We start from the raw sequence: 15,833 nt of genomic DNA on the forward strand, positions 1-15,833 counted from the left end.
CAAGCAACTCCGAAGCAAATGGAGTGCACCAATATCTTCTGCTGAGCAGATAACCTACTTGGACATCAGTATGAATAATGTACTGAGTATGTAAGGCACATAAATAAGTACATAACAGACATGGAGGAAATATAGAGTAAACGACTCCACCTGTAAGTCTGAATAATTTTGTAAATCATGAAATAATTATAGTATCATGCATATGCGTATGAATGTCATATCGTGCATAGGTACATGCTTCATAACCTCATCATCCTCTGAGGGCATCCAATCATATCATCTTGGCCACTGTGGGTAAAATCATCAACGTATACCAGCTGATCAGGTGGTGGTGCATATATAACGCCATAACCTTTCTCATATCCCATATACATATATATACATACATATATACCCATATATAATGCCATCTGGTCATGGGTCAATGTACATGAATGGAATGTATGAAAAGTACGTTGATAAAATCTTTCGGAAAGTCATAAGACCATTTTGCCTTTGAGTAATATCATAAAGTAAACTCTTTTCAACTTTCATATTTTTCTGAGACCCATGAACAAATGATAAAATATTATGACACATGAAAATTCAAGAACATAGATATCTCTAATACTTCTATGAATAGAGTCATTTATGGAATTTGTGCATTTGCTCTTTTCGTTCGTGTCGTATAGATTATGCCAAAAGAAAGAAGGGATAGCCTTAACATACCTGGAGTAGGGAAAAATTCGTATAATATATTTGAGAAAGATTGTACCGTACACCCTTAGAATCGCAAATCCCACATTGCTATAGTCTTAAATAGTATTCGTATGAAATTCTTGAAGCAATAACGTTGCCATTGCAAAATTTATCCTTGCTGAAGCTTTTGCTTAAGATATGAACAATGCTACTAAAAAAATCTAGTTTTAGCGACGGACAATTTTGTAGCTAAACACAAAAATTCGTCGCTAATCTAATTTAGCGACAAATTATCAAGAAATTCTGCTAGCTACGACTACGGGCGATTTAGCGAAAGATTAGCGACGACGTTCATAGCTAAATCCAGTTTTTTTGTAGTGAAATATTGATACTATAAAGTTTATCCTGACAGAGGCTTGTTCTTAATTATTGATTCAAAGCAAGATTTGCCTCGGCATTGTCATCATTTTTGTTTGAAGGCCCTGCCTCAAAATCATTCTGAAAGGTCAAGTGAGACTCCATTGGGGCATTAACAGAAGATGCTCCAACATTAATTACCTTTCTTTTGATGAAGTTTTGATAAAGCCTGACAAAATGCTCAGGTTCACGACATTCAATATTCCAATGACCTTTCATGCCACAGCGGTGGCAGTTACCGCTTTTGCCTCTTGAAGGATTGTTTTGAGAACCCATATTGTTCTCTCGTTTGCCATGACCACCACGATGACGACTATCATATCGTCTCTTATCATTGCCATGCCCACGTATATTCATATGGCCATGATTATTATTCTATTTTTCCAGACTTATCACGTCTAGCTGCCATATTCGCTTTAGGAAGTAAAGCTGACCCTGTGGGACGAGCTTCATGAATTTTCAGCAAAAGGGTATTATGTTGCTCAGCCACCAGAAGGCATGAGATCAATTCAGAATACTTTTTAAAACCCCTTTCACGGTATTGCTGCTATAATACCATATTTGAGGCATGAAAAATTGTAAGAGTCTTTTCCAACAAATCCTCATCATTCATAACATCCCCACATAATTTTAATAGGAAAGTTATTCGAAATACAACAGAGTTATATTCACTTACGGTCTTAAAATCTTGCAACCGTAAGTGCATCCACTCATATTGAGCCCTTGGAAATACTGTAGCCTTAAGGTGATCATACCTTTCCTTCATGCCAGTCCACAATTCAAGTGGATCTTTCACTGTCAAATATTCAACTTTCGTCCAAATGATGACGAAGGAAAATCATGGCCTTCGCTTTGTCCTGGCTTGATGCCTCATTACCCTGAGTAATGGTGTCACCAAGGCCTTTAGCAGCTAAGTGAATCTCAGCATCAAGAACCCATGATAGGTAATTCTTTCTAGAAATGTCAAGTGTTACAAACTCAAGCTTTGACAAATTCGACATAGTAAAAACTATCAAAGATAATAAATAATTAGAAATCATTAGGATAATAGCGTAAAGAATCATAAAAATTGACATAATATCAAATTTGTGATCTATATATACTAAAGTGACAATTCCATAGAAAAGAATACTATTTTATTCTTCAAATTATTAGTATATCTTTGATGTTAACTATAGAACAAAAATGTTTTCTAACTTTAACACAATTTCAAATGTTGAACAACATAAAACAAGTATTCTTCTTTCAATTAATTCTATTAACATGAAAATTAGCAACTTTTCCATGACAATCATGCAAATAATTTAAAATAAAGAAACATAGAATTCTTTAGTTTTTACATATATCTAGAGATGTGAGAAATTATAAAACTGCATATGAAAGACACTAATCATGAAATCAAAATATACAACGAAGAAAACAAAATGAACAAATATACCCGGACAACAAAAAAGCTCAACTTCGTGCTGATAACGTATCAAGAAATGTAGCTCAAAGTAACAATATAAAACAAGAAGATAAGTAGAAGAAGAGAAGAAGAGATTGCTTTCTTATTTCATCAAGTGTTCAAGTGTATCCCATATGACATTTCATGCATCTATTTATACTATTACATAGAAGGTGATTGTCTTAAACATGACATTAACAATTGAGATCATGGGGAGGGGTTATGGAGGTGTGGGAGTTACAATCATAATGGTGATGAGTAGTGGGAGGTTATTTACATCATGGGTAAAAATAGTGGGGGTAGTGGACATCCACATTAACTCTAGGTTTTACAACAAGCCCATAATAGTTATTTGGACTAATATATCTTGAATTTTAAATATATTCCAAATTATTTTATGAATTTAATTCAATAAAATTTATATGCCTACAAACGCCCCTACTTCAAAACTAGTGTGTAGGCAATCTCCGTTACTAGGCTTGAAGTAACACAATAATAATATGACATCCATGTTTTGTCAGAAAGGATTTATGTTACTAAGCAAACCATTAATTGGAGAATTCCTCCTTAGACGCATTGTTCTGCTCAAATGTCACATTTTCTTATAGTAATGACTTCCCAATAGTCTCAGCTTTATTTGGTATATCTCTGCTCCCTGTTGATACCCAATTTTTTCCCTATATATTTTTCATATGCAAAATACTTTCAAAATAGCATAAGTATGCATATATAAGCATGTCCAAGTATTTTATTATTTTTCCAATTTTTAAAAGATTTTTAAATCAATTTATCGCCTTATTTTATCAGAAAAACCAATAATTATTTCCCAAATTATCATTTTTGGTAACTCCTTTATTGAATTCTCATATTTATACCAAAATATAGCTAAGGTACATTTTGCATATTTTTTACAGATTTATTTAGCATTTTAAAGTTAAATATCATTTAATTGCAATTTTAGCCTATTTTAAGATTTAATTGTGTTTATAATTACAAATCTGCTTCCAGTATTTTTAGTTTAATATTTACATATTATTAATCGATTTAGTGCCTTTAATTTATTTCCAAAAAATATTTTACTATTTTTATAATATAAATAAGGAAAAAATGGCTATTTAAACGTCAGCCCTATTTATCTCAATTTTAGCCTTATTTGAGCCCCAAATGATCCCAATTCTCAATCTCAATTCCCCAACCCAATTTAATTTAACCCCTCCCCTAACCCGATTAAATCCTACCCGACCCAAACCCCTCTCATCCTGGCCGTTGATCTCTGAGACCAATGACCCATATTCACTCTTACCTTTTTAACCCAAACGACCACCTTAACCTTCTCATTTCTCAACTACCATCCGCCTCTGAACTCTCAAACTCTCTCGAACATTCCCAAACCCTAACCTCCTCTTACCACCACCTCTACCTTGAAACCCACCGGAATCCACGGCTTCTCAGGCTATGGGAGTCTTATACTCACCTTCTCTTGCTCCCACACGCCTGATACATGAAGATTAGAGGCCTGACCTTGAAGGTTTGCACCTATACCTCTACCGATTCAAGGTTCCAGAGTCATCGCCGGCCTTGCTCCGGTGTACCATGGTGTTTTGAGCCTAGTTCTGACCTCTTCGACTCAGATCGGTGACCTTTCAAAGCCTTTCTCATCTCTAGGGTTCTTCTGAAACCGTAACCCTTCGAGGTTTTCTCCGATCTATTTAGATCCGTTGTGTATCTGTGCTCTCCTTGAGTTTTCAAATGATTTCCCTAACTTTTCTTTCAAAAATTACTTTCAAAACCGCTTCGTTTCCGATTTAGGGTTTTATGAAAATGCTTAAGTATTTCTCTGACTTTCTCTCCTTTGTCTTTTGTGTTTATTTGCCTTTATTGTGTTCTTATATTTTCTTCTACCTTGTATGTTCTTTTACTGAGTTTTTACACCCCGTTCTTGTATGTTCTTTTACTGAGTTTTTACACTCCATTCTTGTATGTTCTTTTACTAAGTTTTAGTATGTTCTTCTACCATGTTTTCAATACCATGCTCTCGTATGCTTTTCTACTGTGTTCTTATATTTTTGTATTCTACTATGTTCCAGCATGTTTCTCCTACTGTATTTTCCTGCTAAGTTCTTAAGTTTCCTTATTTTCCTTATATTAAGCCCTGTTTAAGTTTCTTGTGAAAAATCTCTTAAGCATGTTTCTTTTACTGTTCCTATCAGTGTTTTTCTTTTCAGTGCTTCTACTGTGTTCCGCATGTTACTTTGCTATCATGTTCTTCTACTGTACTTCTACTGCCAAATTATCATTTCCCAAATTACCATTTTTGGTAACTGCTATCCGCACACAACAGTGTCCCCAGCAGGCATAATATCCCCAGCAATCACGATACCACAATCTGCTATCAGCTAAGAAAACTCTATTGCCATTTGCTATTTTTACTTCCTATATAAGGCTACCATTCTGCCTTCCGAGACTAAGCTCTGTCTCCATCTGCATCCTCTGCATTGCATAAGGCTATCATTCTGCCTTCCGAGGTTAAGCTCTACCTCCATCTACATTTCCTACATTGCATAAGGCTACCCTTCTGCCTTCCGAGACTAAGCTCTGTCTCTATATCCATTCTCTACATTGCATAAGGCTACCATTCTACCTTCCGAGACTAAGCTCTGTCTCCATATGCATCATCTGCATTGCATAAGGCTACCATTCTACCTTCCGAGACTAAGCTCTGTCTCCATATGCATCATCTGCATTGCATAAGGCTACCATTATGCCTTCCGAGGTTAATCTCTACCTCCATCTACATTCTCTGCATTGCATAATGCTACCATTCTGCCTTCCGAGGTTAAGCTCTACCTCCATTTGCATTTTCGTCATTGCATAAGGCAACCTTTCTGCCTTCCGAGACTAAGCTTTGTCTCCATCTGCATTCTCTGCATTGCATAAGGCTACCATTCTGCCTTCCGAGACTAAGCTCTATCTTCATCTGCATCCTCTGCATTGCATAAGGCTATCATTCTGCCTTCCGAGGTTAAGCTCTACCTCCATCTGCATTCTTTGCATTGCATAAGGCTACCATTCTACCTTCCGAGGTTAAGCTCTACCTCCATCTTGCATGGCTGAAAGATCGCCACTTTATTTACATCTTGCATCGACTGAAAGATCGCCACTGTATATATACCTTGCATCGGCTGAAAGATCACCACTTTATTTACATCTTGCATGGAAGAAATATCGCCACCTTATTTACATTTTGCATGGCTGAAAGATCGCCACTTCATTGACATCTTGCATGGATGAAATATCGCCACCTTATTTACATCTTGCATCAGATGAAAGATTGCCATTTCATTTATATCTTGCATGGCTGAAATATCACCACTTCATTTACATTTTGCATCGGCTGAAAGATCTCCACTTCATTTACATCTTGCATGGCAGAAATATCGCCACCTTCACACTTGCATGGCTGAAATATCACCGCTTTATTTTACGTTTTCATAGGCTAAAAGATCGCCACCTACTGCATTCTATGGGCTGAAAGATCGCCAAAATTGTCTAAAGGCGTCATTCTTCTAAGACACCATTTTCATAGCCCGAGAACGCCATGCCATGGCATGAGAACCCCTTTTATCTTTTGCATATCATTATTCAAAGGCATCATAGATCGGAGGCATCATTCTCATAGCCCGGGAGCACCATTTCATGGCCTGCGAATCCTTATTATACGCTTCATGGCCCAGGACATCATGGTCTGACGACGTCATCCTAACCATCCAAAGACAACATTTCATGGACCGACGAGAACTTGCATCATGTTTAAATTTTCGCACAATACATTGCTTGTTTGCAGGTAAACTGACGAGCAGCGGTCGTCTCAGCAGGAGTAATCCCTCTCTAGTTCCCGCAACCCTATTAAACTTTAACCATCCATCCTAAACTAAATCTCGCGTTCGTCTTGGAAAATCTCCATCGGCATATTCCTCTGACAGATCCTGGACTACGTATGACCTGATTCCTGTAAGACCAGGGATATGTAGGTAGCTCAGGATCTAGAGCTCGATCAAATTCTTCAAACCATTCCGTTCGGTAAAAATTGGCCATCATATCTTTACCCGACAACTCTTTCATCCTTCCCGGGTAAAGAGGGGCAACTGTTGATACCCAATTTTTTTCCTATATATTTTTTATATGAAAAATACTTTCAAAATAGCATACGTATGCATATATAATGTCATGGGCGGCTTTTCAGCCGTGCCCCATGACCCCTTGGGCGAGCCCCGTGGCGTCCTAGCAAGCCTTCCAATGCCTAGCACCACGGATGACCCCGTGGTCTTGGCCGCGCCAAGTGACAAGCGCGCATGTACCTCTGTCACCCCACCGATATCCCTCGCCAGCTCCCAACCGCAGGCAGATGCCAACAGCGCCGCGCGCACAGACCCTGATGCCAAAGACTATGCTGCTGACAACTGACCTGTTTCTGCCTTATAGCAAACTAAGTCTTTTTCATTGTAAATATAGAGTAGTTTTATTCCATGTACTTCCATTATGTTTCTCTAGCTTAATCAAGTCTAGTCTTGTAGCTTTGGATTATTATTTTAAGCATTATTAGGGGGGATCAAGCAATCAAACTTTCTAGCAAGCAAACAATTCTCTGTACTGGTGTCTCTCCCCCTCGACACCGCGTTGCCTTTCTGTAATAGCTTTCATTAATGCAATCAAACTTTCTTTCATTCTCAATTCTCATTCCTATTCTCTCAATTGCTCTTGACATTGGTTTTCCCATACGACACTGACAATCTAGTCTAGCGTACGAAGGGGACCTCAGTTGGCGGACAACAAAAGCACTGACATCAGTTGTTTAGCCTTACATCGTCCTTCCAAGGAATATCAGGAAGGCTCCGCGTAACAGTTGGTATCAGAGCCTAGGATCTACATCGGACGAGGGAACGCATTTCCATTACCAACATTTCTGACTATGGTGAATCATGGGGACCGCATTGCGGCCCTTGAACAGACGATTGACGGATTACTGCCCCTCATTGATACGGTGCCTGAACTAAGAACCAGCCTAGGGCAAAGGTTGGACGACCTGGACCGCAAGGTGCTCCAGGCCGAAGTTGACATAGAAAACATCAGTCGTGACTCCGAGGGAAACCGGCAAATGGCAGCCACAGAGGCAACCAAAAGTTTTGGCAAATTCGAGGGACTCCAACAGGAGTGTGCCGAGGATTTAGCTTACAGGGCACAAGAGGCAGACAGGGTGACTGTCATGCAACAAACTATTGACGACTTGATAGACAAGCTCAATGTCGTCAATGCTACTTTATAGGACCTGCTGCGAGGCGGTGGAAACCAGATCGGGGGTGCTGCAAACCCCACTTCCGCGACACAAAAACTGAAAATTCCTGATCCAAAGCCATACAGTGGAGCTATACAGTGGAGCTAGGAATGCCAAGGAAGTGGAGAACTTCATCTTTGATGTCGAACAATATTTCGATGCTGTTGGGGGCTTAGAAGAAGCTAAGAAGGTAGCAACTGCTGCCATGTATCTTCAGGGTGATGCTAAACTCTGATGGAGGGTGAAATACGAATCCATCAAGGTTGGTGAAGATACTCTGGAAACATGGGCAGAACTGAAGGCAGCCATACGCCTACAGTTCTGCCCCGAAAATGTTGAACACAATTCAAGGAGAAAGCTACGGGAGCTCCGCCAGACCAAATCCGTGCGAGACTACGTGCGGGAATTATCCGCACTCATGCTAAGCATACGCGACATAGGGGACAAAGACAAGCTCTTTACTTTCCTAGAAGGGCTGAAACCTTATGCCCGTATGGAGCTACAAAGACAACGGGTAGATACCCCGCTCAAGGCGATCCAAGCAGCTGAATGCCTTGGGGACTATCAAATGGAAGCTCGGAAGGATAGGCCTCAGCCGCCTGCACGAGCGGGATTCAAAGGGGGCCAATCTAGCAATGGTGGCCCTTGCAGAAGTGGGGGAGATCGGGGCTCAACCATACCTAAGGCTCCCTCCACAGGCAGCAATAGTGTTGCGTCTAACAACAATGATCGGGGGAGAAAGCCTCTTTTAGGATGCCGTCATTGTGGCGGACCACATTGGAACAATGAGTGCCCACATGCACAGATGAATGCTCATCAGACTTTTGATGATGGGACTTATGATGACTCAGACGATGCAGATCAGACTGAACCAGTAGGTGCCTTCAATGCAATTGTTGGCTCCATTTCTGAGGCATTAGCAGAGACTAGTGCTGGTATCCGTAAGAAGAAGGACCCATGTCCAATCACTAAGAAAGGGAAAAAGAAGGCGGGTGATGAGACTCCTCTTAAGCACGAGAGGACCTTAATGTTCGTTGAGATGAAGGTGAATGGCAAGACCATTCGGGCCATGGTAGACACGGGTGCTACCCACAACTACTTAGCCTTGACTCAGGTGGAGCGCCTTGGTCTAGTTGTAGGGAAATGTAGAGGCCGTGTCAAGGCTATCAACTCACCTTCCCAGCCAGTGGTTGGAATAGCCAAAGAAGTACCGCTGAAGCTTGGCCCTAACGAAGGAAAAGTCAACCTGCGCATGGTGATCATAGATGACTTCGAGTTGATAGTTGGATTGGAATTCCTGAGGCAAACCAACACCATGCCTGTACTGTATGCTGACATGTTACTGATGATGGGAGCAAACGGGACCAAGCCCTGCATTATCCTGTGCATGCCCATGAAGATGGCCGTTAAAAACATCTCGGCCTTGGGTCAAAAGAAATGAACCCACATTCCTGGCAACCCTCTGCATCGAAGATGTAGAACGCTCCTTGGGTCCCATTCCTAAACCCGTGAAGGAGCTACTACTAGAGTTTGAAGATGTCATGCCACAAGACATGCCAAAGCAACTACCGCCTAGGCACAATGAGGACCATGAGATTAAGCTGGTGCCGGGCGCCTTACAGAATGTCACAACCCAAACTCACCGAGCTTCGGAGACAATTGACGGAAATGCTAGACACAGGGATTATCGTTCCCTACAAATCCTCATACGGGTCCCCTGTGCTATTCCAAAAGAAACATGATGGTAGTCTACGACTCTGTGTGGACTATCGGGCTCTAAACAAAATTACTGTGAAGAACAAGTATCCTATTCCACTAATGGTAGACTTGTTCCATAGACTGGGTGGTGCGACGGTGTTCACCAAAATAGACCTGAAGACAGGTTATTGGCAAGTTCGGAGTGTAGAGGGTGATGAACACAAGACGACCTGCGTGACAAGATATGGGTCGTACGATTTCCTGGTTATGCCATTCGGCTTGACTAACACCCCAACTATGTTTTGCACTTTGATGAACCAAGTCTTCCGAGAGTACATTGATGAATTCGTGGTGGTCTACTTGGATGACATTGTGGTATATAGCCAAATATTGGAGGAACACCTGATGCACTTGCGGAAGGTCCTAGCTCGATTGCGGGAGCATGAAATATATGCGAAGCTATCTAAGTAGTCCTTTGCTTAAAAGCAAATTGACTTCCTCGGACATGTCATCGAGGAAGGGCGGATCAAGATGGACCAGCAGAAGATTCATGCAATCACAGATTGGCCGCCGCCTAAGGATATCCACGCCTTGAGGGCGTTCCTTGGTCTATGCAATTTCTATCGGCGATTTGTGAAAAACTACTCCCTCATTGCAGTACCATTGACAGAACTCCTCAAGAAGGTCACACCTTGGGAATGGGGACCCAAGCGAGCGGAAGCCTTCAACGCATTGAAAGCGGCTATGACTAGTAGCCCCGTCTTGGCCCTTCCTGATCTGGCCAAGCCATTCAAAGTACAAATAGATGCATCTGACTATGCCCTCGGTGGAGTCCTGCTACAAGAAGGGCATCCTGTAGCGTGCGAGAGTCGGAAGCTGAAAGATGCAGAGCGGCGCTATGCCGCCCATGAGAAAGAATTATTGGTTGTCGTCCACTACTTGCGCCTCTGGAGGCACTATCTGCTGGGGACCCCATTCGTGGTCAAGATAGACAATACAGCTGTTAGCCATTTCATGACCCAACCGAAGTTGAATGGTCGACAGGCCAGGTGGCAGGAACTCCTAGCTGAATTCCACTTCAACCTGGAGTACCGAAGTGGGAAGACCAATTATGTGGCTGATGCACTTAGTCGGAGAGCTGATCTAGCATCGATGTGCCTACTCTCCACCCCAAGGGGGAGCGAAGTAGCCACCTCCATCAAGGACCAGATACATGATTTACTCATCAAAGATCCTGCTGCACAGTATTTGGTTGATTTGGTAGGACAGGGCAAGACTCGCCAGTTCTACATGGAAGATGGTTTTCTGAAAGTGAAAGAGAACCGACTTTATGTTCCTAAAGGAGGAGATCTACGAAGGACTCTTCTGGCTGAATGTCATGATACTCTGTGGGCCGGCCATCCCGGTGAAGAACGCACTATGGCGTTACTTCGCCGTGCATATTATTGGCCTCAAATGGTCGATGACGTTGCTCAGTATGTGAAGACTTGTCTAGTATGCCAGAAGGACAAGTCAGACCGTGTAACACAGGCGAGACTCTTGGAACCACTAGCTGTCCCAAAGAGACCTTGGGAAAGTGTTTCCCTGGATTTCATCACCAGATTGCCCAAGGTCGGAGATCTAACAACTATCTTGGTTGTGGTAGATAGGTTTTCCAAGTATGCTACCTTTATTGCTGCCCCACAATATATATCAGCAGAAGATACAACTCAACTCTTCTTCTCTCATGTCGTCAAATATTGGGGCCTGCCCAAAGACATTGTTAATGATTATGACTCACGCTTTACTAGTAACTTTTGGACCCAACTCTTTAAGTGCCTTGGGTCGAAGCTGAGTCACATCTCAAGTTTTCATCCGCAATCTGATGGCCAGACGGAGCGGTTCAATGGTATGTTGGAGGAATATCTCCATCATTTTGTAACCGGATCGTAGAAGAATTGGGTGAAGCTTCTGGATGCTGCTCAACTGTGTTTCAATTCACAAAAGAGCTCTAGTACAAACAAAAACGCTTTTTAAATTGTTACCGGATATCAACTGCTACTCCCACACACAGTCAATGCACCAAATATGTCTAAATCTCCTCGAGCTGCTAGCTTCTCTAAAGAGTGGAAGCAAAATTTGGAGATAGTGCGGAGCTATCTTGTCAAGGCTCAAAAGTGGATGAAGAGGCATGCTGATCATAATCGTCGCTTTGCTGAATACCAAGTAGGAGACAAAGTTATGGTCAAAATTCCAAAGCGTTACTTATTTGCGGGGGTCCATGACCCTCGCCTATTGCAAAAATACATTGGACCCTTGTCCATTGAAAGGCGCATTGGGAAAGTTGCATACCGGGTGGATACCCCAGCTTGGTGGAAAATTCATCCTGTCTTCCATGTCAGCCTCCTGAAACCTTTTCGGGAAGACACGGAGGATCCTTCAAGGATCCAGCTCACAATACCCAGTTTTCGAGGGCCCAATTTAACCATAAAAAGGTGTGTTGAAGCTATCCTTGATGATAGAGTGATTCATGCCTCAAGGAAAGATCACCAAGAGTTCTTGGTGAAATGGCAAGGTTGTGATGCAGAGGAGAACACTTGGGAGAGGGGAACAAACCTCAAAGCCTACAAGAGCCTAATTGAAGATCATCTTGCAAGTAAGGCGCCGAGGACGTCGCCAACTCAGGTGGGGGAGAATGTCATGGGCGGCTTTTCAGCCGTGCCCCATGACCCCTTGGGCGCTCCCCGTGCCTTCTAATGCCTAGCGTCACGGACAGCCCCGTGGTCTTGGCCGCGCCAAGTGACAAGCGCGCATGTGCCTCTGTCGCCCCACCAATATACCTCGCCAGCGCCCAATCGCGGGCAGATGCCAACAGCGCTGCGCGCGCAGACAATGCCGCGCGTGCAGACCCTAATGCCAAAGACTATGCTAGTGACAACTGACCTATTTCTGCTTTATAGCAAACTAAGTCTTTTTCATTGTAAATATAGAGTAGTTTTATTCCATGTACTTCCATTATGTTTCTCTAGCTTAATCAAGTCTAGTCTTGTAGCTTTGGATAATTTTTTTAAGCATTATTAGGGGGGATCAAGCAATCAAACTTTCTAGCAAGCAAACAATTCTCTGTACTGGTGTCTCTCCCCCTCGACACCGCGTTGCCTTTCTGTAATAGCTTTCATTAATGCAATCAAGCTTTCTTTCATTCTCAATACTCATTCCTATTCTCTCAATTGCTCTTGATATTGGTTTTTCCGTACGACACTGACAATCTAGTCTAGCGTACAGAGGGGACCTTAGTTGGCAGACAACAAATGCACTGACATCAGTTGCTTAGCCTTACGTCGTCCTTCCAAAGAATCTCAGGAAGGCACCGTGTAACAATAATCATGTCCAAGTGTTTTATTATTTTTCCAATTTTTAAATAAATTTATCGCCTTATTTTATCAGAAAAAACCAATAATTATTCCCAAATAATCGATTTAGTACCTTTAATTTATTTCCAGAAATTATTTTACTATTTTTATAAAATAAATAAAGGAAAAATGACTATTTAAATGTCACCCCCATTTATTTCAATTTTAGCCTTATTTGAGCCCCAAATGAACCCAATTCCCAATCTCAATTCCCCAACCCAATTTTAATTTAAACCCTCCCCTGACCCGATTAAATCCTACCCGACCCAGACCCCTCTCATCCTGGCCGTTGATCTCTGAGATCAACGACCCCAATTCACTCTTACCTAGTTTAACCCAAACGACCACCCTAACCTTCTCATTTCTCACCTATCATCCACCTCTGAACTCTTAAACTCTCTCAAACTCTCTCGAACATTCCCAAACCCTAACCGCCTCTTACTACCACCTCCACCTTGAAACCCACCGGAATCCATGGCTTCTCAGGCTATGGGAGTCTTATACTCACCTTCTCTTGCTCCCACGCGCCTGATACACGAAGATTCGAGGCCTGACCTCGAAGGTTTGCACCCAGACCTCTTCCGATTAAAGGTTCTAGTGTCATCACCGGCCTTGCTCCAGCGTACCATGGTGTTTTGAGCCTGGTTCTGACCTTTCCGACTCAAATCAGTGACCTTTCAAAGCCTTTCTCATCTCTAGGGTTCTTCTGAAACCCTAACCCTTTGAGGTTTCATCCGATATCCTTAGATCCGTTGTGTATCTATGCTCTCATTGAGTTTCAAATGATTTCCCTAACTTTTCTTTCAAAAATTACTTTCAAACCCGCTTCGTTTCCGATTTAGAGTTTTCTGAAAATGCTTAAGTGTTTCTATGACTTTCTCTCCTTTGTCTTTTGTGTTAATTTACCTCTATTGTTTTCTTATGTTTTCTTCTACCTTGTATGTTCTTTTACTGAGTTTTTACACCCCGTTATTGTATGTTCTTTTACTAAGTTTTTACACTCCGTTCTTGTATGTTCTTTTACTGAGTTTTATATACTCCATGCTTATATGTTCTTCTACCATCTTTTCCATACCATGCTCTCGTGTACTTTTCTACTGTGTTCTTATATTTTTGTCTTCTACTATGTTCCAGCATGTTTCTCCTACTGTGTTTTCCTGCTAAGTTCTTAAGTTTCCTTATTTTCCTTCTATTAAGCCCTGTTTAAGTTTCTTCTGAAAAATCTCTTAAGCATGTTTCTTTTACTGTTCCTATCAGTATTTTTCTTTTGAGTGCTTCTACTGTGTTCCTCATGTTACTTTGCTATCATGTTTTTCTCATGAGTTTCTGTTGATGAAAGAAGCATGCAAGAGGTTTCAACTCTGAAACCTCTGAGCCTGTTTTAACTACTTGCCTTCTCATCTCTGTACTTGATTCAATGTGAAAACCCTAGAATTTGGGGGTTCCGCCAAGCTGATTATGTGATTTGATTGAACTTAGGGTTTTCAAAACCCCTAACTCTTTCAGACCCATTCCTTGCTTTCATATGACTCTGACCTTTTGCTAAACTTTTCTATACTGGATTTTCTACTGACTTTACAATGACACTACAGTCTTCCTTCATGCTTAACATGTTCGTATGCTCCTTATATATGACAGACTTCCCTTTAAAGTAGCTTTTGAATTTGTGATTAGTTCCTACTTCCCTCTGAATATGGGTCTAATTGTTTCCCTTTACATTGTTTGCTGATTTCCCTTAAGTTAAAAACCTTTCCCATCCTCTGACTCGGTTCATTCATACAAAATCTCAGACTCTTTTGATTTGTTGTTTCTTAATTGATTTTCTTACCTTATTTGCACAAATCGTGTATTTCAAAAACTCTATCCTTAAATAACTTTTATGTATTCACCCCTAATTGCCTACTTTTCACAAAGTGTTTGATTAATTTCTTTCCTTAATTGGTTTATACCCGTTTGAATCTAAATCCCTTAACTAAAGGGAGTCTTGTGTAATTAATTGACAATCAGCTCTTCAATTATTTCTTACCTTATTTCTACTTGGTTTTTACACTTTAAAGGACACGACCCTTTTTACAAACACAGACGACAGACAACACAATTCACAATCTCTTCTGAATTCTTACTCACATAATAGAACTCTCTCTTCTTGTCTGCATTGAGGTTTTTACCGGGCTACTGCATTTTTCTCTACTTGTTTCTTTGAAACTGGTATGTCCTAATTTCAAATTTCAGCATCCCCACAATGTGTTTACTTACCGCTTTCTGCATCTATGTCTACTTTACTACTTCTGCAGAGTTAAATACTTAAACTAGCATGCTGATTCCCTTTTGCTTGTTTCTGCTATGAATCCCTATTCCCTATTTCCCTTTATGTTCTTTGAGTTACAGTTTAAAACATGGCAATATACAAGTTATTGTCTATGGATTGAACATGATCCCTTAGGGGATCCTAACCTCTAAACAACGTGTTCAAGTAGACTTATGGGTGTGCCAACATCTTCCATTGCTGGGTTATGCCCACTAGCCTGTTTTTACCTCTTGTAACTCCCCATTCCCTATATCCCTATGTGTGCTGTTTCCCTTTACCTTTCCCCCTTTCAGAATTTTGGACTTGTACTCTCTCTTAGTTCCTAAGTTCTGCCCCCCCTTTTTTGAGGCTTGCCTTTGGACCTTGAGTTCCCTCTGAACTTGGACACCTGAGGGTTGACCCTTCCACACTGCACTTTGGCTTAATATGGTGATACATTTGGGTGTAAGCACTGCCCGGAGTTCTTATGAAACTCTTAGGGAACTCTGACACACCCAAGTGGGAGAAAGGCTTTGAAACATGATCTTTGGAGTTGGTTTACTTCATACTTCAGACAAGAAG

The 15,833-nt window shown here is 41.3% G+C and overlaps 1 protein-coding gene across 1 annotated transcript; it reads right to left on the minus strand.

Annotated features, from left to right (window-relative positions):
* Positions 1-1,465: 1,465 nt before the first annotated feature.
* Positions 1,466-2,096, minus strand: LOC107802977 (uncharacterized). Its single transcript, XM_016626564.1, has 3 exons — positions 1,973-2,096; positions 1,772-1,890; positions 1,466-1,642 (listed from the first exon to the last, which is right to left on the minus strand). The coding sequence occupies exons 1-3, from the start codon at positions 2,094-2,096 to the stop codon at positions 1,466-1,468; spliced, it is 420 nt and encodes a 139-aa protein (XP_016482050.1).
* Positions 2,097-15,833: the final 13,737 nt, after the last annotated feature.

This window comes from Nicotiana tabacum, chromosome 18 (assembly GCF_000715075.1).
Source record: "Nicotiana tabacum cultivar K326 chromosome 18, ASM71507v2, whole genome shotgun sequence".
NCBI classification, from domain to species: domain Eukaryota; kingdom Viridiplantae; phylum Streptophyta; class Magnoliopsida; order Solanales; family Solanaceae; genus Nicotiana; species Nicotiana tabacum.